Consider the following 27,781-nt stretch of genomic DNA (forward strand, 5'->3'; position numbering starts at 1 on the left):
CTTGACTGTATGTGTAAGGTGGAATTGGCAAAGAGAGTTTCCTGCTCTGTTCATGTACCTCCTTCCAATCTCCAAGTTTGTCAGAACCTGCGCAGTAATACCACATTGCTAGCTTCAGGAACAATATGCATTGCAAATGAATGAATTAAATGCCTATATTTAATACCAGGATCAATTGGTGACCCCCCATACCACACCATCCCATCCTTAAGGTTCCAGGAGAGACAGCAAAATTCTGCAGGGGCAGTATTCTGTCCTGGAGTGGCACAATAGTCGTTAAAATGGACGTAAGCAAACGTCAGCTCAAGAAAGTTGTCAAAATCCAGCACGGCAGCAAAATAGTCTCGAATTTTTGCAAATGCATCATCCTGGTCGTGAAAACTCATTTGGCTTAATCGACCAATCGGGAAGTTTTGTCCGTCTAATGTAAATTAAAACACATAACTTAACACATATTCATAATTAAAGCACACAATACTTCATACTCATTAGATTTGAAAGGAAAATTGAGTAAATGCACAAATGATTACTTTTCCACACGGGGCACAGAATGTTTTAGAACTGGCATTTTCGGTGGTTCAAATAAGTGAAGAACAGAACTTGGCCCCGGCTCCTCTTCTTGGTGATCTTGTACATGTTCAGGAACTTTGACATTCCTCTTGAATTCTGAATTTGAACATTCCGTCGCTTCCCTCTTGACTTTCGCAGCGTTCTGTTTGAAGAGTGGGTTAGGAAGAACGAATGAGGATGGGCTCGATGTTGGTCGGGCAGGCAAAGTCGACGACGACGCGGGCAACTGTGAATCCATCCGTTCTGAACCTGATTGAGGGAGATGGCCATGTAGACGCACGGTTTCATCATTTCCAGATTGTAACATATCAGGAAATGATCCCAGTTCTTTCCATAATAATAATAGAAGTTGTTTTCTAAGATATAAAGTAAGAATGGGGCATCAAATAAAAATGCCTAATCAATTTTTATGATGAAAAACTATTCATACCATTGGATCAATGTTAAATTGCACTTCCGGTTTCACCCAGTCTCGTTTCTGTCCTGGTCCATTGCCGAATCCTTTACGAGGTCGTCCATGGAGGAACAGATTCCCTTCGCTCTTTTGAACAACGTAGGGAACTTTTTTGCCATGCACCCCTGGTCCTGGTGGAGATGGGTCCGATGTCGCGTTTGGTCGCGTCTGTGGCGACCTTGGTTCCTCCATCACCACCTCCTCCTCCTCTTGGTACACGGCATACTTGACCTGTTCGGCCTCAGTCATTCCCTAAAATCAGAAAGCGAATTATTTCGGTATCTCTGTTATGAAATTCGAAATAGCAAGAAGAACTACTTACACGCCATTCCTCGTCCAAAGCAAATGCGAGATCCTCCAATCCACCCGGAAAGGTCGTCCCTTGAGTGAAATGTGAGTATTGCAACCAATCCCGCTCAACCAAGTTCCCAGTGTGCTCCAAATTTACTACTAATAACAAAAATTTAAACTTGCAAAATTTAATTAGCAATGGATCCAATAATTATGTTGGCACTAGTCCGGCGCCGGAAAAAAAGAACTCATCGTTATTGGGTCCACCCCCTTAATTTACTTAGAGGTGTGTGGGGTGAACATTTAAAAATACTTGAAATGTATAAGAAGTACCCTGTGAAATTTCGTCAATACACAAGGATGACACCACCACAGTTTGACACAATATTGGGTATTGTTCGCGAAGACCTGCAGAAGCAGGACACAAACTATAGGGCGTCCATTCCCCCTGAATTCCGACTGTTTGTCACCCTTAGGTATGTTGGAGACTCGGCGCCGAGAATTAAATGTTAGCATATTTTGTAATAAGTGTATATATATTTTATAATCCATAATTTGCAGATATTTAGCCACAGGAGATAGCTTAGCAGGTATATCTACAAGCTATAGTATGGGTCATACCACGGTTTGGCGCATTGTTCGAGAGACTACACAGATTTTGTGGAATAGGCTCAGCCCTATATTTGTGAAGGTAAACTCATCTAATAAATTGTTGGAGGCTTTAATAATTGTTTCACGGGAACGGCTGCTTGTAGGCACCAACAAGTGAAGACTTTAACTTAATCGAAAGAGGATTCAGGGAGCTGTGGAATTTTCCAAATTGTGTTGGCGCAGTCGACGGGAAACACGTAGACATCGAAGCTCCATACAAATCTGAGTCGCAGTACTACAATTATAAGGGAAGATTTAGCATCGTATTGATGGCTTCTTGTGATGCTGACTACCGATTTACAACGGTTGACGTAGGCGCCTACGGGAGGCAAAGCGATGCGGGTGTATTTTCAATTTCAGCATTGGGTACCAGATTGGAATCAGGTAATTTTAAATTGATATACCGCGGCGCCGTAATATTCTGGAATTATGTTAATGGAAATGGTTGTTACAATAGGCCGGCTTGGAATTCCGGGACCCAAATTACTACCTAATTCTATAAAACAATTACCATGTGCATTCGTTGGAGATGAAGCGTTTCCATTAAAATGTTACATGATGAGGCCGTATCCAGGACGAGGGCTAACTGAAGTGCGCAGAATATTTAACTACGTCTTTCAAGGGCTCGTAGAATTATTGAAAATGCGTTCGGGGTGATGTCGAAGCGCTTCCGAATATTCCGACGACCCATTGTTGCCCAGCCACAGCACGTGGAAAGTATCATCAAAGGTAAATTCGACAATTTATATACAGTATGTCTGCTTAAAATAATTATCTATTGTTGTCATTGTACAGCTTGCATTGCACTACACAACTTTTTGCGGACTCAAGATCTCTCGGCGCCGAGCTTAGACCCGTACTGCCCTGCAGGATTTGTGGATACTGGGGACGAAGACAACGGCGAATGGAGACAAGAGGAACACTCATTGGCGCTTAGAAACCTTACAAGATTGAGTTCTAATATGCACAGCGCTGCAGCAAGAGAGATGAGAGATAGTTTTGCGGAATACTTCGTGAATGAAGGGGCAGTAGAATGGCGACGAAACCTTATTGGATTGGATTAAATAGAACTAATATTTATTAATTAATCGATGTCATAGAATTTATGCCGCATTAACGATTTCAAGTTAGATAACAACTGTAATCATCAATTTAATCAATAAAATCAGGTCGTCCCGGCGCCGGTGTTGCATTATGTGGAAATTCAACCTCGTACATCACTTGTTGAATCTTGATTTTTGCGAAGGATGCCTGAGCTGGTGTCATCTTTCTTAGATCATCCGCTAGAGCCATGCAAAAATGGTGGTTCGAATCTTTCACAACCTGCTTTTCTAAATATCCCAATAAAGCCGCATCAACTTTTTCTGACATTTTTATTTTCTTTGGTGAGGTCTCGGCTTTGCTGCAGTCATCCTTGTCTGCATCTGCGCCACAAGAATTGTCATGTCTATCGGTAGTGTCCTCCGGCGCCGGAGTCTTTTCCAAATTACCAGAACATCTGCGAATTAAATGCAGCAATGCAGCAAAAATTAGTTAATATAATTTATTAATATATATTTAGTGGGTGTAAACATACTCGGTATTTGCAATAACGAACGGCTTTAGAAAGTTGAGCATTTCTAAAAACTCCCACTGTTTTTCTTTCTTTCCGGACTTTCCCGATTTTCCCTTTCTCTTTTTAATGACTTTATTAAAATTATCTCGCAAATATTTCCACTTTTTCTTGCACTCAGAAACTACAAAAACGCGAAATTTCATAGATTAATATGAATTATCGTGGCGCCACAGGGTCATGGTAAAGCTTACCATCCTTCCCTACAGCGTTGGAGACGTTCAACCAAACGAGTTCTTTCCTCCCAGTGTTCTTGTTATCCTTTGACTTAACATCGTACAAAATTGGGTTTGAGCGCACTGTCTCTACAAGTAACTCGACATCTTCGTTACTCCAACTATTCTCACGGGCGTCCGGTATCTCCTCCCCCATTACTTTATTTTCATCCCCTCCCATATCCACACTTTCTCCCTCAATCTCACTAACACTCGACATTTTAGTTTTATTTAAATACTCAAATTTTATAAAATGTGTGTTTAATTGCATGTAAATAATAAGAAGTGATTTTATGTGCGACTTCATATGTTCCGCTGAAGGAGATGAGAATTTGTCATAGATTTTGGCCAGCGGACGAAAAAAAGTTGAACCAAGTTCAACTCACCAACTCACTGTTTTTTCGTGAGCGCGGATCGTTTGCGCTGAGATGAGTCGGTTGGTGGAAATGCGATGAAAAAATCCGCTCCACTCGACTCACTCTCCGCCGCGTAGAGCGGATTTTGTCTGCTTTGGTGGAAATGACTCGTCGGACATTTTCCGCTGTAGGTCGCTCACAACTCACGCCGGTGGAAATCCACCTTTAAGTGAAACTAGCTGATTGATGTAGAGAATACTCTAAGCTATAGGTGTGACTATTTTCGCGAATTAAATTCCACCGTAAAGGTACAAAATTTTAAAATATGTACAGAGAGAAAATTAAATACACCTTGAGCCTTCGAGTTCGCGCTTTTTTTGGCTTATTCTCATCCTGGGTTAGAAATGGCCAGCTATGCCAACTGTATTATAGCATGATATTCAAACCATGTAATTTTTATTTCTCTCTCTGCTCCTTCTAAAGTCCCTGTTTCTCTTAAATATTTTTTCTTGTTATTCAAATATTTCAGTTGCATAAATGTTGCCATGTTCCTTATTAGAGAGGTAGAGAAATCTGTATTGTAAAGTAGTTGGATTCTATAGTTGTATTCTAGTGAGAATATTTGCAATGTCGGCGAGAGAGGTAGAGATTTGATTGTACGATCGTATATGTATGCTGAACTTCATTTTGTACCGCAAATAACTGAGAGCCTCAATTTAACAACGCGCGAATTTTAAATCTAGAGGAGAGTTGAGTTCCGAGTAGGGTCCGATTTTGTCGGTCTGTACTCTATTGTAGAGGCGATGACTCACCTCTTCAGTGGAATTTAGAATCGAAATCGACTAGAATACAGCAATCTCTACCTCTCTATTGACAATCCCAATTACCTGTTAAAAATAAAGATCGTATTTATGCAACCACTTAACACACCTGACTCTGGTTCAATTAAGAATAACGCGTACATAAGTACTAATGCTATCATTGATACAAGTACAAATTGTACCATCCCAGAAGAGAATTATTGATTTTTTTTGTTTTGTAATAATGTATTTCATAATTATGACCGAATTCCAGTGTATTAAATATTTCAATAAAAATGCTACTAAAAATAACATGGGGGAAGTGGAAGCGAGGATCATTGACATCAGAGGAAGGAATGCATTTTTTATATGAAAGTATTTTCAAGTTCAACTGTTAGTTTAACCTCTTTCGAACTAGTGATTTTTATTTAAAAAAATCGTTGAGTACTATGTTGCATTCGCAATTACCACACCGTAACAACGACTAATTTTTTTTTTAATTTCCCTAAACTACGGAGTGTTTTTTGAAAAAACTCACCAGTATTTAATTTCCGAGTTTTTCATGAAAAACTCGAATAATCCACTTGTTAACATTGGTTGATATAGGGAAAATTCCAAAATTTGTCAGGAAAAAGTTCTAAAAAATGAACATTTTACCATTGAGAGTTTCCAAAAAATACAACAGAAAAATTTCAAAATTGAGATTTTGTGAGTTTTTTGATGTCAAGATAATTTTTGCGGTACACAAATATGTGTATTTCGTTCTTAAATGAAAAACAAGCACTATACACATTTGTGTATCTCGTCCCCAAGGGAAAGCAAAATAATACACAAATGTGCGTACTTCGTCCTTAATAGTTACCTAAACAATATTTAGATTCATCAATTTAAGCATCACGCGATCCAAACATAGCATGAACTAATTGGCAAGATGTAATAAAGATATATAAAAAACTGAAAGTCTGGAGATCAAGTTATGTGCGTTTTAGCAACATAAGGAATCATTGCGGACGGCAGGAAATGGTAGATCGTAAGTATATGTGGACACACTTTCTCATCCAATCGCCTTGTCACGGACGTCACAAAACATAAATATTCACGATTTCTTTTCCAGACATTAAATTCAACTGTATTACGGTTCACGGATTACAACTAAAGTGTCAATTAATCATGCCAGATATATGCTTCTTCATCACTAATCCACGTTTGCCTTGTAACCCCCAGAAATCAAGGAAATGAAAAAATGACACCCTTCTGACATCACCATCCTTATCAAGTTTCATATATAGAAGTGCATCCTTTAGAATGTTAAATAAATGGTTCAACACATCCAATAATTTACCCAGTGTGCAGTTACTGGGTAAATATGGTTCGAGTCTGGTTCAACAATCTTGCCTGGACTGCAACTGCCGTGGTGCAAACTACGTCGTGATTATTCAACGTGGTTATGGAATTAGTGTTGTCCATGTACAATTTGGATGATTTAAAGTTGAACATGGCACTTTAATTGATTTATATTTTTATCTCGATTTAACTTGAATATTTTATCAATTGATTGGAAGACAATTATAAATCAGCCTATGCGCAGCCAACTTCAATTCATCCAATTTGCACATGGTCAACACTAATTGAATAACCATGTTGAATAATCACGTACTTTGCACCGCGGCAACCTGACCATGTTCCTATCCAGACAAGATTGTTGCCATATGAACCAGATTCGACCTCAATTTCAATCATTGCCGTCTTCCCCCCTTGACTGTTAACATTGAAATTTTTCGTCCTCATTGTGACACCTTTTTTAAACCATGTCGCTTAAAAAACTACTGGCTGTGGCGCTCATTCTCCAATTTTTCCTCCCGTCCTCCTACTCTCAACTAGTCGCTGTAGAATGTCAAGCTTTCTTCCCCTCCGGGGGGAGATACGGCAACATCGGAATTTACGACGGCTCTGATTCGATCTACATAGCCGGTGCGATACCGTACAGTCTTGGCTACGACATATTCAAGTACTCGATTGCGTCGGATGAGATCAAAGTTGTCAAACAACTTCCCTCAAACCGAGCTTTTCTAACAATGTCAATCGACACCTCTGGAAGCATTTACTTTCACGGGGGCATGGTAAACAGCCAATATGGGACCAACAATATCTACAAATTCATCCCCGGAAATATTAACCCCGTCCGAGCAATTGGAGTCATCCCGTGGGACAATTACGGGTCAATCGCATTTCCAAAATGGGATGACCCAAATTTAATTTACATCATGGGTGGAGCACTTTATCCCGAAGTGATTGTTGCCTTTAACCAAACTAACTCAACTTCTGAACGAGTTGGACTTCTACCTTCGGAGTATAGGTTGCAGACCGGAGTATCGGATGGGGCTGGGAGTGTATATTTATTCGTAGTGGGGGAAGGAACCACATCAGTTCTCAAGTTTAATATGACTTCGCTACAAATTGAGGAACAAGTTTCAATCATGGAAGGATTTTCATTTACTGGTTTGCAATTTTTTTATTTTCATAATTTACTAATAAATTTACGGTTTGCGTAATAATTTATACAATTTGCAAAAAATAGGAACCCCGTCTTCAATCTGGGATGGAAAGCAAGCATGGATTATTGGAGGTTATGGCAACTGGACGACGGGACCCCGACCCGATGCAATCCTTAAATTCGATCCAGTAACAATGCAAAGTGAAATGGTTGGGGTTGAAGGTTTTCCTGCAAGTGAGGAAAATAAGACATATCTCTCAGTTACGAATGCCATCTGGGTTGAGGGTATGAAGAGGATCTACTTTTTTGGAGGGTACACCCGCGACACTCCAGGAGGCGATCAGACACTTCATGATAAAATTTGGTATATTCAGCTACCCTGAAAAGAGTGCCCAGACAGTTAGATTTAGTGAAATCGTAAATTTGGAATTGAATACATAAACAAAATTAAATACGAATTATTCCAAGCGTTGTCGTTATAAATAAGCAAACCATTGTGTTAGTCTAAAACAGGCATAACTAAAAATAAAGATATTGCACGAATCAGCATGTTGCTCCGTAAATAAACGGCAATACCTACATCCTCATTTCCTCAAAACATACATTATTACTAAAGTAAAAAAATACGAAAAATAACACTGCTTTAAATCACCAAAATAAAGGTAATATCATTACAGAAAAAGTTGAAAGATTAATAAATTACGGGTATAAACCCCCTATCTGCAATTGAGCCATTCTAAGATTACTATCTTACGGACAACCTTTACTTTAAAGGTTGTCCGTTCGCAGATTAAGTAGGATGTAAAGTCTGTTTATTTTAATAATAGAAATCTTGTCATTTTGGACATCTCCAGATTCACACCTTTCTTGAACTGTTCTCTTCAATTTTGTATTTTTTGTTTTTTGCTTACTAATAAATTTGGGGGAATTTCAGCCCATCATTTCCATAATTTAAATATTACAAAATCATTATTAGCTTAGATCAAGTATCCACTGCCACACTAAAAAATGCCCACATACTAAAAGGACAGTGGTAGAAATTAAAAAGTTTGTAAGTCAAGGTTGCGTAATCAACCAACATGGACTTATGTTTTTAGTTTTTAAATAAAATAAAATCAAATCAAATAATTTCTAAAATTAAAATAACCTATGGCGTTGAAAATGAGAAGTTTCAAAATCAATTATAAAGAAAAATAGGGAAGGATGCCATTTTACATATTTGTCTCGTGGGGAGGTCTTTGTTTTTGTGTCGTTGGAGTTCAAACTAAACACCGCCCACACCCACTGCCCGGTCGACAACGTTTTACAGAAGATTTGTTTTAAAATTAAAAGAATTAATTAATTATTTTGGTATAATAAAGAATAGAGTTTAATTTTAAGATATTTCATGCTATGCAACTCAAGTCCATTGTTGCTGAAAGCATAATATCCTGGCTTCCTAAAAGAGTATCTGTTTAGATTGAATGTTAAAATTCAAACTTATAAAAAGTTTGAATAAAGATTTGATGGTCAATTATTTTAAAAAGTTTAAATTTAGTCCATTTCCTATGGAATTCTTCTAAAGAGGCCTGACCCATTCTTTTCGACACATGATATTCGAACAATATTCTACCAAATACCATTTGCCGGAAATGATTGTTGAAATCAAATTGACCAGGAAATTTGTTCAGAGTATGAACATCAGTTTTGTAAATAGTGCAAAGACCATAAAAAATCGTAGCACGTCCTTAAGGCTCATAGGGTTTATTGGTAATTTCAAGATTTAAAAAATTAACAACCAAAGGAGTTTGAAATGTGGACAGATTGGATAATGACTAGTGGTAATCTCCTTCAAATTACAAAAAGGGCAACCCTACTTGAAAAAAGCCCCATAGCTGTCGCTATCTTCGGGGTTAGGCCAGTGTTGTGCCAGATTTTGAAAACACAATCTTTGTTAGGATTTGGGACCTCAGCCTTTTTTAGGAATGACCAACATTCGTCACCTAAACATTGGACCACTCTATATTCAAGGCCAATGGAGTGCATCCAAGGTACTTTGTTGCCTTTGTAATGGTGTTAAATGCAGTTGTGCTGCAAAAGGCAAGGCATCTGAGGCTAGGCCGGTTTGTTGCGGACACATAATCAGAATTCAAAATCTGATTTAGTGTTCTGATATCACTTTCCAAATTACCCAGTGATGCGGCATGGACCCCACTAATCAAAATAGAGGGGTCGGTAGCACGAAACATTTCAATAGTTGTAATCCCAGATTTCAAAATATAAGGAAAAGTCTAACTATTTTTAAAAAAATGAATTTGAAAGGGCTAATTTATTGAAAATTGCTGGCGTTATTTTTTCTAATTTTAAACCAATTTGTTTACTAATCGTGCAACATTTTGATAATAGGGGTATGGACAAGAGGTTTATTTGTAGTCAGAATTTGTATAATATTTTGATTATGAAAATCAGAAAATTCCGTACTCTGCATGGTGAATATTTTTTCAATAAAAGTGAGACGAAATGTGCCCCACATAATTTTAGGATGCATCACCCCAAGACCAGCATTCTCAGATAGGGCAGATAGAAGTAATGCCGGATTACCCAACGCTTAATTCTGAATCTGTCGCAATTTATCCACCAAAAGGTCAAAATTTTGCAACATGAAAGCGCTGTCCCCGAACCATATCCCCAAAATCCTTAAACCGTCCGTCCTTACTGGATAATTGAAACTGTAATTTTTGGTTTTCCAGTCACCAAGTAACAGAATTTCAGATTTTGCTCTATTTAACCGTTATGAAGAATAACGGGCATAAAATGTCTCAACCACTTGTCCCTTGTGACCAAGTAAATCGTTGATATCATCAGCGTAAGCTGAGAGTATCATATTACGCGCTCTGGCACTATGTGCTAGGCGCTGAGTCCAGCAACTAAAAGCCTGCAATTGGGTCACCAAGTTTCAAGCCCCTTTGCATGGGTATTTTAGGAGTAAGAGACTTACCAAATGATACCGATTAATACAAATCACTATGTATTGATTTAATGTAATTTATAAATGAAGGTGGAAGCCTGATTTTATGTAAAATTTTGAAAAGATACTCATGACTGACTCTGTCAAAAGCCGCTTCTTGATCTAAACTAAAAATAGTATTTCTTGTCATGATTTCCTACAGAATTTCAAACTGGACAATACTTTGCACCACATCAGGTTTTTCGGTTTTAGTATATTGGTAACGACGACGCTGCAATTCTGGAATAATGGTTTAGGTGATTGTGATTTTGAACAAAATGTTCATGAATGTTTCGGTGGAATTCAAATAAGATAATTTCATACATAATTTAAATCAGCTTACGATTCTTCCCGAGATTATATGTAATGTTAACAATAAATCGGCCCCTTGCTTTATTTTATTGTCATTGAAAATAAATAACAATAAAACAGCAATATTTCATTGCTACCTAACTCCGGTTTGGGAACTGGTTTATAAATCTGTTCAAAAAATCTACTAATAATCCGCATTGTTGTACTGTTGCGAGTCAAGTCATAGACAGATTACTAATTACATCAATTCGTATTGAGTAATTGTAATTTTATTTAATGTGCCATTATTCCAGAGATTACTCAAAAATAAAAAAAACATTGGCCATTAAAACTACACAAGAACGTGCAACACAAAATGTCTACCAAAATATGCATTGACCTTAGATTTTGACGTCTGAATTCCGTTGGAGGTTAACAGGGATGTGTAACAATTAAACTATTAATATTTTTCATTTACTCTTAAGCCTAACATCTTATGCAATCTTAGCTACAGCTTTACTACATACATACAGTATTTCTTTATCCAATCTTAGGCCAATTCATTCTCTTCAAAGCTAGAGCAAGACTGTCCCTCACATTGTCTTTTTCCCTGCTACATAGCCATGGAACTGTATTTAAACCCAAGTACTATCGTATCGTATGCAAAACATAGAGAATATACGTATAAGATCTATATTATAATTTCGAAAAGTCCGTCCCGTAAACTCCCCGTGACATTCCTGCATTATGATTGGCTGTTGGCATTCTAGCTCAACCAATCAGAGAACGGATTCGATTTTTGATTATGCTTCTCATTCCCATTCCCATTCTCATTCCCATTGTCATTCTCATTCTCATTCCGATTCCCATTCCGATTCTCATTCCGATTCCCATTCCGATTCCCATTCCGATTCCCATTCCGATTCCCGTTCCGATTCCCATTCCGATTCTCATTCTCATTCCCATTCTGATTCTTATGAATAGAAGGTGCAACCGCACAAAATTTTTTCGGCAACCTTAAAAATATTCCTTGCAACGTTAAAAAAATCCCTATCCATCTTAAAAATTCCTTAGCAACGTCAAAAAAATTCCCCAGCAACCTTAAAAATTCCTTAGCAAGGTCAAAAAAATTCCCTAGCAGCCTTAAAAAAATTCCTTAGCAACGTCAAAAAAAAATCCCTAGCAACCTTAAAAGATTACTTAGCAAAGTGGAAAAAATTCCCTAGCAACCTTAAAAAATTCTTTAGTGACGTCAAAAAATTCCTTGGAAACGCTAAATAAAGGGCTTAGCAGAAATAATACAAAATGTCAAACAAGCCTAATATTTTATTGTTATGGCCACATTATTTGATTATTACTGCTCTTATTTAACACCGTAAATATAATTTTCATGGAGACCAATCAGTTGTACAACGCTTTAATTTAATTTTGTTACATTACTGTTAAACAAAATGTGGCCCGTCTTTAAGACGGGCTTATTGGCTAGTTATATATATAAAATAGATTAAAAAGGGGTCCGATTGGTGCGATTAAGCAGATATACGAAATTCTGAATGACATTTTACAACAGAAAATTTTGGTAGTTTTTTAATGTTTAACTGAATTCTAAAAACGGGTAACGGGCAACGGGTACCGGTGCGGGTACGGGTAGTTGGGCTGCGGGTAGCGGGCCGGGCAACGGGTAGCATTTTCGCTACCCGCGGCAACCCTAATTCGTACTATCTATTAATTACATTGACTGTGTTAGGAACAGTGTTTCGTGTGGTTAAAACCACACTGGACAGGCCGGTGTCCAAAAGGTGGTTAAAACCATCTTTTGGACACAGATATTTAATGGTCAAAATGGCCAGAAGTGGTCAATAGGTTATATCAATATACAATTAACCACTTGTGGACATTGACCACTTTTAACCATTTTGACCACTTTTGGACACTGACCAGTGGTTTTAACCGGCCAAACAAGGTTTTGGACGTCCAAAAAGAAACACTGGTTAGGAATGTTTAATTGTTTATGACAGGAAGCCTAATCGAAAAACTACGTTGCAACCTAGCCCCATAGTTCTCATGATCAGGAACGATGTGAGTAGGTTAAGTTGACTTCACGCAGCGGATGAGTTTCGTCCTATATATTAGATACATATGTGTGGTAGATCGAGCATAAAGTTCCATTCAATATTAAATGTGTGCACTTTATAAATTGTTGAAGTAATTATTAGAGGTATAGCTATACATTGATGGCTGAGTTTCTCACACTCCATAAACTATAATCTTTCATATTTGATAAGCAGAAAGTATCTTAGAACTCCAATGCCTTCGAAAAGTCTGTTTCGAATGTTTATTTATTGTTTAGTATAACGTGGGTCCAATACAGTCTCATAGGTCCATAGTTATTTATCAATTTGTTAAGCACTACTTTATGATAAGGATTAATAATTAACTTTCTCATAAAGGATATAGTATTAGCTTTGGTTTAGAAGAAGTTTCAATTTTACAAATAGTCAAATTGTCTCGTAATCAAAGTCAGAATGGTTAAGAAATATTTAACCTTGTTAAGCTACACATGAGGTATATTGGACCGATGCGAGAGAAGAAGAGAAGAACAGTTAACGAGTAGGGGCAGAAAAAGCAACATCTGGAATTAGAAGTTCTTGTTTCTTCAATATGAATAAAATATAGAATAAATTAAAAATAAATAATTCATCGTGTTTTCAGTCCCACGAAAGCTCTACCAATTAATAAGTTTAAGAATATGTATTTAAAAATAATTAATAGTGTAAAAACCAAGCCATCTTCTACCCGAAGTATAGTGTCTTTACTAGATATTTAATTGTGCTTTGCTTGGGGTTTCATAGAAAGCTGACTGGAGTGAATAGTGCAGTAAACGTTTAATAATTTCCTTAAAACTGGATTTTATTCCACTGGACAATTAACTATTATTACAAATAAATCGTGAGCAATAATTAAAACGAACTACAATTCTTTCACTTGTCTGCCTACCACGATGACTCAAACTCAAGTGTGGACGATTCTCCACCTACTTACTTACTACGACTTTATAACAAAGACTGACGCGTACTCACTTTTCCCCCCTCTGACATCACCATGGCAACCACCACTACTTCATGGGGCAATTGTACACAGACGCTTACAACATTTTCATACAAAATACATTTTACATTTAACAAATAGTAAGAAGTTATGATTTTTAATATTGCATAAACTTCCGTATTGTTCTTCAAAATATGAAAACTCAACCAAAGTTTCGACCATTATTTCACATATAAAGACTTATATAGTAGGAAAGGATCAATCATAATACGATTGTGAACCAGACGCAACCCAAAAGCGTCACAACGTGCAATAAAAACATGCACTAATAATCAAACTCAAGTGCGATAAAATTGATCCCAGCAACCAAATAACCAAAACAGGAATACGCGATCGGCTCACTTTATTTGTCAGTAGGGAAATTTTGGTAGCCCAATTATTAGGAAGCGTCAGTTTACTTATGCGATCGTTTTGTCCGTCCGTCCGTCCGTCCGTCTATCCGTCCGTCCGTCTGTTAGGGGTCAATCGGACCACCCCCCACAGCGGGAGGGGGGTGGTTCGAAATTGAATTAAGCCTTAATTTTCATACGGGATGTCATTTTAAAGGAAATTTCGCCACGAATTCAACGCCGTCAATATTTTTGACCTCCGATCAACCTATGACCGTGGGGATGAGGTCAAAGGTCGAAAATGTCCAAATTTAGGTTTGGACTGTTTTAGTCGTACTTTTTGATGGAGAATTCAGAAATCGAAATATATTTGACGTACAATGACCTCGTCACCGTGTAGACGAGGTCAAAGGTCAAAAATATAGAATTTTTAGTTTGGATCGTTGTAGACAGGACGTACGGATATTTGGGACATATATTAATAACTGTCTGACGCTTCCTTTTTATATTCGTTTGTAAGGGTTTATTAAACATTTTAGTCAGTTACGCAGTATATATAATGCACATGTTTACGCCAATAAAGTATTTGATATAAAGTTTTATATCATGGACACCAAACGCATTAATCTACGGAGCATGGAAGAATCGAAAGAATGGGTGGGAATCTTATTTACCATAACGGAGAAGAAATACAGCTAATCAATCCCATCAGATAAACTTCCCTTCACCTCATGCATAGGAGTCAATAATTCAATATGATCATTGAAAAGGGGTGACTGTCATACATACATTCATTTTAATTACCCATCGGTCGATGCTTCATCTGGCATCTGCAGTACATATGACAAATGTATTTTATAGCTGTGTTTGTACGTATGTTCTGTCCAAGACCTTAAAACAACCAATACGTTTCCCACTAAATAACTCTATATACAACCCACCAAACAAAAACCAATCACCGATTGTAAAGTTCTAAAGAGCGGAAGAATTTAGTTGTTGATACAAGTGGGGTTAGCCACAAATTATAAATAAATAAATACTTGTTTCCTATATATTTATATGCATCCACAAATGTTGATATGAGAAAGAGAGATTCGCCAAATTTACACAATGAATGACCGAATAGGCATGACTCTTGAATTCCTACAGTCATTATGTATTTGTTACATTTACTATACACCAATAAATACCCAAATTTTATACATAAACATGTCACATAGCACATCACATACCTTCCCATTCGTATGGAAAAGATGTAATAATCAAGTATCACTTTGTCACGGCAGCAAATTTCACTGGCGTCTTCGTCTTTAGAAAAACTTTCAAACCAGTAAATTATTTGATTTATTTATTGGCAAGGTAACAATTTGAAATTACAAACTCATTTACAACCCAGTCCGCGTCAGCATACATAATTTTTAGTTATTGTTAGATTATTATTGTACAGCCTAATTAGATTCTATTTATTAAAATATATTGGTTAACCGAATTTTTGAATTCCTCGTAGCTTACAACCCTTTTCGTGTCGTTTGGAAGTGCATTCCAAAACTTAGTTGTATGATATTGGACATTATTCTCAAACATTTTTGTCTTAGAATTCGATATAATGAAATTTAGATTATTCGTGCGGGTGTCCTGATTTGAACTTTGAGGTGATAGAAAGTCATGCAGTGCATGACTGAGGAGGACACCACGCGAAGGTGATAATGACAGATCCTGATGCCCTTTGGATATGTGGTAGTACCCCATGAGAGAACAAAAAGTGTCAAAGGGTTTGTGCCATGGCCCCATTTGCGCCCGCCACACCCCTTTGAAGGTGCGCCCAATGCTAAACTAGCCGCACTAAAACCTTCGCCAAAAATCCAATTTTGATCGGATTTTCGAGAAAATTATATATTCTTGATCCCAGATAGTTGCTTTATCATATACGACATCAATCTCAACTTTTTTGCAATTTTGCATTTTTCAAGTCCAGCCCCTGTTCGGGAAATTTTCGAAAATAGTGAAAATTTTCTAAAAGTTGATTTTGCTATTGAATATGATAAACCAACTATCTGGGATCAAGAATATATAATTTTTTCGAAAATCCGATCAAAATTGGATCTTTGGCGAAGGTTTTAGTGCGGCTAGTTTAGCATGGGGCGCACCTTCAAAGGGGTGTGGCGGGCGCAAATGGGGCCATGGCATCAAACCCTTTGACACTTTTTGTTCTCTCATGGGGTACTACCACATATCCAAAGGGCATCAGGATCTGTCATTATCACCTTGGCGTGGTCTCCTCCTGAGTCAGTGCAGTGCGGTACCAACACATGTTTAAGTTTAGAAAGATATTAATGTGCAAATATTGAGAGGTAGTAGTGAAAACTCATGCAGTTTAAGTAGCTTGAACTTCTCATTTACATTACAAGTTCGTCTCAATATCGACTCAGGAATTCAAATAATGTACAAAAGAATATGTAGGCTTTAGAAAATAACATTCTGACTTTCTGCGTGTTGTTTGGCAAGTTAAAAAATACTTATTTACTTGGCAGTGGCAATACTACTTAAACTATTTTTTTTATTCAGATAAACCATTCCTCTCGTTAAAATAAGAAATGAAACCGTTTGCCTCATGCAAAATTCCTGTACAACTAGCGGAGTTACAGCTTCCACGAAATTATTACCAAATTCCAACCTTAGTGGTTTGAGCGACTTGTACACCATTCTCTCCAACTTTTTCACATTGCCCCACTTACACCTTAGAATCCACGTCTTGCTCAAATTATTGATTTGTGCCGTGGAAGTAAAAACGATCACGGTAAATACCAAGCACACAACGTAGCACCAACCGAATACGAAAACCTCGAAGCTATTAGGATCACCGGAATGGTGAAGTTTAATTGCCGCAAAGAAAATCAAAATCTGAAAGGCAGGAATGATTAGTGCCGTGACTAAAAAGATCATCGACCTGATACAGGAATTTAGCAGTTTCTCAAAAACTTGAAACTTTCTATAACCCACAATTCTAGCAAATCCAGCATTAAACTCTTTTATAAATGTTCTGCATTCCACCCATAGAAATGCCACTCCTGAAAGGAAGATTAAGAGTAAGTAATAAATTGAGGATATTGTAATGTTAATGAATAAAATTAATTCTAAAGATGCAAAAAATATGCGAACAGTCCATAAGTACAGGTAGGATTTTCTTATCATAAATAGACCATCCGAGCAAAGAAGTGAGCTTAATAGTATCGGTTGACATGGCAGGAAAATGGTTGTGATTGCCAGAAGAGTAGAAATTATGGCACCGCTCAGACCGCCAGCATAGAATAAGAATTTCATTCCCAGTTGTAACTTTGTTTTCTTGATGGGACCTGAAGTGTAAATAAAATAGAAATATATAAGATTTACACTCTTTTAAGAATTTTGGTGCGAGAAAGATTAACCACTTGTCTACCAACTACTTGACATTAACGTAGTTAGCAAAATAAGGTGCAGCGACCGGCTACGTGAGAGTAATGTTGTTACAAAACTGTCATGAGGAACTTAATTTTGAAAAATAAAATTATTTTGAAGTTTGACTCATACCAACTAATATTACAGTCTGGAATTTTACATGGCAAAATTTTGAATTTTTATACCAAAATATGAGGTTTTTCCAATACCAAGACAATGTTAAAATATGGCTTTTGAGTTTTCTGTACAAACTAGAGACATAAAATTGGTCCTAGTAACGATATTAGTGGCACAATTTAAGATAAGCAAGAGGTTAGTGTCAATGCGAGCGTTTTGAATTTACTCGGCCAATAATTCCAGGGAATTTAACATATAAGTTATGTGATATAACTTCTGGAAAAATTGGAATCAGTATGAATATGTGGTTGGTAGCAAGTTACACCATAACTAAAATTTCCAAACATCTTACCATAACTTGAAGAAATTGTCAAATCAATGAGACGTGCTTGGACATGGTCGACTGGAATATCGAATCGTATCAATAATACGGTTGAATATACTAGTGCCCCAATTGCAGCTTCCAGTTGTCCCACAATATTTGGGGAATGTACTCTGACGGAGATTATGCGACCAATTGACACAATAAAATGGAAGAGTACGAGGAAAGTTAAAATATTTAACCTCCTGGCTTCGATAAGTATAATTTTCCCAAGATTTCTGCCCCACCTGAATGGTAGGCAGTTGTAGTATTCTCCGTATCGGAAGATTACTTTTGTCAGTTTGGTGATATCTGTGGTCGCCATTTTGGAGTAAGTTAGTGATTCATAGATCCGACAGGATAAATATCTTGGGCTGGTCGTATTTTCCTTCTGCCTTCAGCTTTCGACTGGTTTGGTGAAATCCATATATTTTGAGACAACTATTTTCCCCAGGATTTACATATTAAACCCATTGATTTCTTAGATTTAATTATTATTATTTGTTCTCCAAGTTTGCACAAGTGGAAGATATTCAACATAAATTTCTATTTGAGCAAAGATAGGAAACGTATAATTCCTTGATATTCGTTCCAGAATAATTTTCAGTAGTAACTTAACTATTAATTAGAAGTGTAATATGTATGTACCTAAATTTTTAATTAATATGGCAAGTAAATACTTATATCCGCTGTAAAGTTGAGCATGTAAATAAGTCAACTTTGGTAAGTAAATACCTAAATGAATATACAGATGATAATGGAAGGCAACGATTAACAAAATATGAGACATTTTAAGACAATGACTTTCCCCATGGTAAAGGATTGACATAGTAAACGGCTTGATTTCGTTAAATTTAATTATTATTATTTGCTCTCCAAGTTTGCACAAGGGCAGCATAGTCAATACCTTACTTTCCGATATAATATTTCCACCAAAGGCTGCAGATGGGTATCGATTCTTCCATAATAATTTTCGGTGGCAGCTTAAATATTGATTATAAGTATAATACCTATATTTTTAATTAATATGGTAAGCAAGTAAATACCTATATCCAGTGTAAAGTTGAGCATGTAAAATAATAACTCATCTTCACCATGAATATGCGTAAAATAATGGAATAGAATTGGATTGTTGAATGGTTGATTAATAAATACATGTGAAATTATATAAAATTATACATTGCCTAATGAATTTTATTTATAGCCAGGAAACACAAAATCTACATATATTACATAATCGTTTGATTTGAAATTTAAACTGTTAAACATTTAACGTTTTCGATGGACTGCAAAAAAACGTACACGATTTTAACAAAGTTATATTGTATGCTGATTGCAAAAAATTCGAGAGAATTTTCAGAAATTGGAGATCATAATTTTTCAAGAGAAAAGGACAAGATTACCAATACGGGTTCAATTAACAATACCAATACCAATCTATATTATAATTTCGAAAAGTCCGTCCCGTGAAATTTTCCGTGACATTCCTGCGTTCTGATTGGCTGCTGGGTTTCTATATCCGCCAATCAGAGCACGAGTCGATTTTCGATTATGGTTATGATTATGATTATGATTATGGTTATGGTTATGATTATGATTATGATTATGATTATGATTATGGTTATGATTATGATTATGGTTATGGTTATGATTATGATTATGATTATGATTATCGTTATGATTATGGTTATGATTATGATTATGATTATGGTTATGGTTATGATTATGATTATGGTTATGATTATGATTATGATTATGATTATGATTATGATTATGGTTATGATTATGATTATGATTATGATTATGATTATGATTATGGTTATGGTTATGGTTATGATTATAATTATGATTATGATTATCGTTATGATTATGGTTATGATTATGATTATGGTTATGATTATGATTATGATTATGATTATGATTATGGTTATGGTTATGGTTATGATTATGATTATGGTTATGGTTATGGTTATGATTATGATTATGATTATGGTTATGGTTATGGTTATGATTATGATTATGGTTATGGTTATGGTTATGATTATGATTATGGTTATGGTTATGATTATGATTATGAGTATGATTATGGTTATGGTTATGGTTAGCAACGTTAAAAAAATTCGTTAGAAACGTTAAAAAAACTCCTTAGCAACGTTAAAAAATCTCCTTAGCAACGTTAAAAAAACTCCTTAGAAACGTTAAAAAAACTCCTTAGCAACGTTAAAAAAATTCGTTGGCAATATATGATTATAGAGCAAAGTTAGGAAAGATATACTGAGCTATTGTATACTGCAATAATTTCATAATTTTCAGATGGTGGTTGGCAATTTTAAAATCGGCCCGTCTTTAAGACGGGCTTCTGGGCTAGTTTTGAATATATTTCGTGATTGTTTGCTTCGTAGCCTCTTTAGATTGAGGAACATTTTAAAATTTGTATTTTCAATTTTTCGCATCAATCAACTGTTTTGCAGGATTTTAGCCTAAAATGTTTAGCCTTTTTAGCCACTAGGTGTACGTCGAGCCTTGTTGAGATATGCGAAGAACTGGCAATACAAATTTCGAATTGCTTGGCAATTTGCAAAAAATAATAAAGCAAACAATTTTGAAAAATATTTCAAAAAAAGTATTTCCGTATTGGTATATTAATTTTAGCTTTTTCTCAAGAAACGAATTATGAATTCCAATTTCTGGAAATTTTTGCGAATTTGCCTTACGATAAGAAAAATTTTCTTTTCTAAAATCTTTTTTTGCAGTGCATGAATAGCGATAAATTTTGAAGTTCAATTTCGAATAAAACAAAAAGATTACAATTTTGGAAAATTTACAGGTTTTTGCAATTTTCACTTGTTACAATTATTGCATCATTTTTGTATGTTCGTGATTAGCATAATTAAAATTACAGACCCGTTGGTATACATATAATTTATCCAGATTTTATGAACTTCATTTCATCGATTCGAATTTCGGATTCCGAAGGCTAAAAGCTTAGCATTAGAAAAATTGCACGTTCTGGTGCGGTTTCTGCTAAATATTTTGTGAAAATGCGATTTTACAGCGCATGTGCTATGACAAAGTTTAAATTACACTAGATTATCTTTAAATTTAGACTATCCGAAGGAAATCGGGAGTGGAAAGTAAGGGTTCCCTTGTTAGCCAAGATATTTGTTTTGATTAAGCCGGCATAGTGTTTATTATAGTTTTAAAGGTTATTTGCTAGCTTAGGTTATTAAATAAACCGTTGCCAACGAAATGTAGCAAAGGGGTGAAAACACACGAAAATTTCCTTGGGGCACAACCACATCGTCTTCCAATACTTTCCCGTCATTTCCCCAAATTGTCTCACATTGCCCCATGTCTCATTTAGCCCCGTTTCGCCATAACTCCCGCGTACTTTGAACGTATACCTTTCGATAGACACCCCACATGGCATAATTCAATTTGTCGACATCTGGCTTCGTCAACACGGTCACACGGTCATGACACGTCCAAGTAATGTCGACCTAAAAATACGTCTAAAACAGTCGAAACCAAAAATTCGACACCTATTCGACACGGCGTCATGACCATGGCGCCGTGACCTTAATACCTACAACGCCCAACTTCTCACTCATCCGTACTTCAAACATTAGAAATACTTTGGCGAAAACCGCATGTCGGAATTCGCATCCGTTCTAAAGTTATCGTGGAGGCAGACAGACGGACAGATGGAGAAGACATTCCCATAAATGGGTTTTCACCCCTTAATAACGGTTATTTTATTGGACTTTTTTCGACTTTTTTTCCCGACAAGTATGTCCACACGGTAAAAATCATCTTCCGCGGCCACTGCTCCCAGGCTTAAGGTGTATCCCACCAATTTTAAAAATGAGTGATGTTTCGTAATCAAAATTTCATTGGCTTTCCAAAAATGTAACACTTGTTTTCATATAAAGGGATAACTGTTACTGTTTAAGCTTGTCTTGGTTTTCTTATCGTATACCAACAATAAGTAGGTCTAGTTATTAAATCAAAAAGTGTTAAAAATAGTTGTCTCCGGAAGATATTGAATCAAAGACCTCCAGACCAACAAAAGTTGGTCACACTAACCCCTGCCCTGAAGTTATGATGCATAAAACATTGTTAACCTAACCAAACCCCCTTTTGTATGTTTGTTTATTAAACAAATATTTAGGATACAGATTGATGACAACATCGACGAATTGAGTGGTTTGACATCTCTCCGTCGATAAAATAATTAACCATCGGACAGATTGACAGCTTCATTTGCGAAAACATGACAACTTCATGATCATCACGTGCCATTTACGTGTGTGTGGATTTTCCACACTGGAACCCAACACATAAATTTGCTCACGAGTGCAATTAATGTTTTAAATACTACATAAACAGTTCCATAAATAGCTCCTTCATCCCACTCTATTCCGTCATTAATTTGGCAAGGATGGTGTGTGTGATGACATCGCCCAACCTTCGTTTCTTACCAATTGCACGTGATGTTTTTGCAATATAATTATCAGGTAAATAATTGATTGACATTTTAATTAGATATGTCAAGAGGCAGAATGGAATGGAATGTTTGATAAGCAAATAGTTTACTTATCATACAGTATAAATACCTGCACAGTCCGTAATTGCGCTTTATTTTGTTGCCAATAATTCCAATCAACTCGACACGGAGAATCCAGAAGTTTGTAAAAATGCTAAAAGTCATAATTGCCGTTTTGTGCATTGCTGTTGGGATGGGTGACGCATTCCCACACCAATCCGTCTCCGTTTCCCTCAAAAACGCTACTGCGTCCCTTTCTCAAGGTTCTTTGGCAATTGGAGGAATTACTGATTGCGGCGTTGCCCAACTTGCCGATGTAACTCTGAGCGGCTGCACTAACGCCATATATACAGATTTTCGTGTTAACGGGTACAGTCAGTATTTTGGTTCTGAATGGCATGCATACGCTCATCTTCGCCACCGGTCTCAGTTCGATGAAGAAGGCTTTCGTCTTTACATTCGTGCTGGGATGGTCGACCGGATGTACGCTTGCGTTTCCAGTGATGAATTCTGCTCAGCCATTGGTAGACTTGATCAACATGGTGACACACTTTGAGCTGGGGTATTTCGAAAAATTGGGTAAGTCAGGTGTATCGGATACAACAGATTGCCTGCCCAATCAGCAAACATGTCGTACTACGTCTTAAAAATACGTCATTAGGATGTTTCAATGTTATATAAGATGTCATGAAGACGTATTTTAGGCGGACATAGAGAAATTACGAGGATGTCCTTAGGACGTAGTACGACGCATGGCTGATTTCCACTGATTATGTTGGAGTTGGCAATGAAAAGTAAGGATTTAATTTTCGTGATTTGAACAGAATGTTCCCCAGAAGTGATTCGGAGTGGCAATTCCGAGTACGAATGTGCAGCTGGGCAGGAACCGTGTGTTCGGTGGTCGTTCGGTTCACAGAATATGCAATCGTGTTGTACGAATCTAAAATTCCGACGTATCTTGGATCTGTCTCGGTAAACTTGGATTCCAGTTGGACGCACTTGGCCATCTATGGGCTGTCCTTGGTCTTTCAGGCCTTCATGGTTACAGCAATTCCAGTGGCCTTCGCAATAATGATAGGACCAATATGTGCTGGAATTTTGGTCTCTATGGCGGGATATCTGGCCTGTTTGAAGAAGTAGGTTTACGAGCAAATTATTCAAATCTTAAACGAATATTATGTTAATTTTTGAGCAACTTCCGGTTTTATCTCATTATTCGTTTATTAATATTAATTTTTGTTTTTAACTTAATATTCTAACCCTCGGTATAAAAAATTCATTCCATACTTCTTTAGGGTCTTCAAAACTATGAAACGCATTGATAGCCTATCGATCAGTCTGAATCTCTGTGAACAACTCTCCGTACTGAGAAGCCAGATCCTGTGTTTCCGCCAGTTCGTTCTCCCTGCAATTCTGACGTTCGCAATATCTGTAACAATTCGGGGAACGTATCTAACCCTGAAGTTGGATCTCGCCTTTGGTGCAAACTTGGGGAATTTTTTCTGGCCGGTCATCGCCTACGAGTCGTTCTTAGTAATCATAGGTCTGGGAACGGCGGCAGGCTTGATCAATAAAGGTTCGAAGCAGATTGTGGTAAAGACGAAGTGTGCACTGTACGACGTGATCATGCAGAGCGGGGGGTTGAGAATCGATTCGAGGATCATGAGGAGGATGATCAGAGCGAGAATGCAAATGAAGATCCGTTTCGGAAGCAATTTTGTCGAAATCTTGACCCCATTTGTAATGATGTGTTTCTGCATCAAAAGTTTGGTACGGTGTCTTCTAGTTTTATGTTGAGATTATATTTTTAGCAATAATTCCTGAATTGGGTCAAACAATTGATGAACTTGTGGCGGCACTTTTAGTCACTCAACTACTCCTCGCCACTGAAAGGGCTAACTCGTAAATAGCTCAGCGTGGTCTACGTAGGTTGTAAGGCTACGGATCAAATGTCCACACTCTCTCTAAACTTTCAACGGAATAACTATCTCTTCAACGGAATCTCCTAACTGTGGATTATCCGGTCCTTTTGACTACTAGTAAACTCCCTTTAATGTTACTTCGACGATTCAAACTCCTTGTGAAAATGAATTCCGTTGAACGCAAAACGGGCTTATTTTACTAATAATGTAGAGATTTTATTTAAAGGTACACCAATATACGCTTTACAAGACTTTATTCCTACTTGACCTAATTCTAAGAGAGGTGTGTCTCGTACCACGTATGACGATCAAATGATGATAATGCGAACAGTGCATCGAATTATATACTAGTGGTGGTCGGACGTCGTCGTAGCGGATCGAGGTCGGACGTCGTAGCACGCCTTTTCAACGGCATCATAAATATTTTCCTTATACTACAACTTATAGAAAAACTAATAGCATTTACGCCTTTAATTACTTCGAGAGCTATCTCAATTAATTACTTCTAGAGCTATATCAATTACTCCATTAATTACACAGTTATAACTTAATCTAACATTCCGTTGATTCCGTTGAATCACACATAGTTAAGCCAAACCTAACTTAACCTTTATAATATGCCGTTGAAATATAAATTCATTAACAAATTATCAAGACTATTAAATAACAACTCATTTCTATTACTCATTGGAACATAATTATCAAGAACTGGCAAACCAAGCTCAAGGAGCAAGTCAGGTCTAAATTTTTGTAGAGAATCATATTCGGCCAATTTGTACTATTTTAAATGTGACAGTAAAAACCTTCTAAATTGTAAACCACCCCCTCCACCAAGTCTATCTGCGCCCACATTATTGTCATTACCACCAACATCACACACACATCACAACCTCTCATTCCGACGCCCAAGTTTACGTTGTTTCCGCAACAGTATTAATCTATTACTGCAATTCCATTGAATTCTTCCATTGAAACTTATACTTAAAACTCACTTTTACTAAGATATATTACGTTTAAATGCCACTTGTAAACAGACAAATTATTACGACTGAAAACTATAAATTATGCTCATTCTGCCGTGACAGAACTAATTAACCAGATTATTGGCAAAAAGATATTAAAAAACAGTTGCTAAGGCCCAGGTGAATCTTTTCACGTAAAACGATTCGCTGTTCAGTTACTGACACGTGTATGTGTACAATATTCAATTTAGATGCATGAAAGAAAAGTGAAATACTGCATTAAAGTGACGTGCGACATAAGACGTCCAGTTTTATTTGTTTAATTCGGAATATGTATAACATTATCCTGTTTTGTTTGTTTGGCAAACACACTTGGCTTTTCCTACCAGAGCAAGTAATGGAACAGCACACTTGAAGTTCTTGCAGCATCCTTCTTTGGTCAGGGGCGTTACGGCCGTTCCACAATCGCACGTCCCACCTCCAGGAATACAGTCCTCCCCTGCCACACACCCCGCAAATATGACCGTCAACACCATGAAAATGACGACTGCGCGGTTTTGGTTCATCCTGGAAAGTGAGAAGTATAAAACAAGGAATGGAATTAGTAATTAATTAGCTAAATAAATACCTGACTTTCCTGCGGTTTAAATTTAGTTCAGGAAACTAAGGAAGGATGTGGTAGAAGAAGATCAAATGTAAGAATGTGTGGCCCTTAATGATGGCAGTCCTGTTTTTATACGAAACAAAAATTCCAAAAATAATGACGTGGAATACAAAAGTTTCTATTTACGTATGAGGAGAGCATTATGCAGTTTGGGATTACTTAAGCCTCGTTATAATATAATTAGTGAAAAATTAATGGCCTAATTAAATTCATATTAGGAACAGCCACAATATGCATTTCATTTTCATTTCATTCGGCCCTTTATTCAAGTGTTAAAATATATCAGTAATGGACCTGGTTTGCAATCCATGACACTATTAAGCTATTATTGTACGAACCCACATACGTACCCATCAACTGTATTATAATGATGTCATTAGTCACCGATTAAATTACTAAGAAACAGTTCTGAACTGCTAAGGCAACCCGGATGGTGGTCATCATCGTTTCAATCATATCTGTATGGCCAAGGTACATAGGACAGAATGGACCAATATAATTGGTTGTAAGAAGACAATTGTGAATATCAGTTATTGCTTTAGTTGTACATATGTACCATAAATTATTAATCCCCCAAGCATAAATAATTTGCCATGGCAAATAAATTGGTACGACCAAATATAACCAAAAATAGTTAGCAGGCCAGTTGTTAAATGAGATAACAAACATTAGTAAGTTCATCTTTAATTTTTTTATCCCGATATGGAAGTAGAAGCAAATCCCGTTTGTCGTATTGACAAATTCACGAAGGAAAGATTGCATTGAAGCGTTGTAAATTTAATCAATTTTACAATGTGACATAGTATAAATTAAAATTAAGAAAATTTAGTTTTCTCATGGAAAGGAACGATCACCTGCGTCAAACGCACACTGAGAATAATTCTATTACTATCCGGTCTACATATATGACTCTACCGCAATGGTAACGATATGCTTCAATTTCCGGAATAATTAGTTACCAGGTAGTAGTAATACTTGATTACCAAAGAGGTATTAATTAATTTCCAAATGGCAGCAACGTACCACCCCACGGTAACAACCGATATTACTATCCATTTTTGTTTTTTTTTGAGTTCATACACTTTTCTGAATCTTAATTTATATTTTTATTTATTTAAGGTTTTATTTAAAAGACACAATGTCGTATTTGCTTTAGTCTGTGAATGAAATAGATGGAGTGTAAAATCGTGGGAGATAATTAACCAGCTGATCTTCGTTGCTGGAGGGCATGCATTTAAGTCGATTTATTTCACCTGTATATTCGGATGTATTTAATGTTCCCTGTTTTTCATTTAACAACAAAACATGTCTCCTTCACCCTCTCTCCCCAATGCAAGTAAGGACTCCCTCCGCCGATGGACGTTGATCTGGCACATTGTTCAACATTCTCAAAACCACGGAACCCACCAAGACTGAATACACCCGCTGTGGTATCTCGCCTAGAAGCCGGCGAACATCACATCGTCCAATTCTAATATCTTCAAAGACGGATGATTTCCGTTTAAATGTTGAAAATGGGTACAAAATTTCCAAGAAAATGAGCCCCATAATATACACTTCTGAATCCTTCGTCTTAGTGTGCATTTCCCCCTCCGGGCTGGAATATTCCCTTAATCG

At 36.7% G+C, this 27,781-nt stretch overlaps 3 protein-coding genes and 1 long non-coding RNA gene across 4 annotated transcripts; 2 read left to right on the forward strand and 2 right to left on the reverse strand.

Moving 5' to 3' along the window:
- The first annotated feature begins 1,675 nt into the window (after positions 1-1,675).
- Positions 1,676-3,030, forward strand: LOC110861367 (protein ANTAGONIST OF LIKE HETEROCHROMATIN PROTEIN 1). The gene is made up of 6 exons (XM_022110471.1): positions 1,676-1,791; positions 1,877-2,006; positions 2,071-2,350; positions 2,424-2,532; positions 2,589-2,695; positions 2,762-3,030. Exons 1-6 carry the CDS (start codon positions 1,676-1,678, stop codon positions 3,028-3,030), a joined length of 1,011 nt encoding a protein of 336 aa, XP_021966163.1.
- Positions 3,031-3,118: 88 nt separating this feature from the next.
- On the reverse strand, positions 3,119-4,013 carry LOC110861368. The gene is made up of 3 exons (XM_022110472.1): positions 3,773-4,013; positions 3,543-3,702; positions 3,119-3,464 (listed from the first exon to the last, which is right to left on the reverse strand). The coding sequence occupies exons 1-3, from the start codon at positions 4,011-4,013 to the stop codon at positions 3,119-3,121; spliced, it is 747 nt and encodes a 248-aa protein (XP_021966164.1).
- Positions 4,014-6,654: 2,641 nt separating this feature from the next.
- LOC110861406 lies at positions 6,655-8,002 on the forward strand. The gene is made up of 2 exons (XM_022110512.2): positions 6,655-7,448; positions 7,528-8,002. Exons 1-2 carry the CDS (start codon positions 6,758-6,760, stop codon positions 7,824-7,826), a joined length of 990 nt encoding a protein of 329 aa, XP_021966204.1. The 5' UTR covers positions 6,655-6,757; the 3' UTR covers positions 7,827-8,002.
- Positions 8,003-25,784: 17,782 nt separating this feature from the next.
- Positions 25,785-26,250, reverse strand: LOC118433103. Its single transcript, XR_004833179.1, has 2 exons — positions 26,129-26,250; positions 25,785-26,067 (listed from the first exon to the last, which is right to left on the reverse strand). It is a non-coding gene; the product is annotated as an uncharacterized LOC118433103 (long non-coding RNA).
- Between the last annotated feature and the right edge of the window lie 1,531 nt (positions 26,251-27,781).

This window comes from Folsomia candida, unplaced genomic scaffold, assembly GCF_002217175.1.
Source record: "Folsomia candida strain VU population unplaced genomic scaffold, ASM221717v1 Fcan01_Sc041, whole genome shotgun sequence".
NCBI classification, from domain to species: domain Eukaryota; kingdom Metazoa; phylum Arthropoda; class Collembola; order Entomobryomorpha; family Isotomidae; genus Folsomia; species Folsomia candida.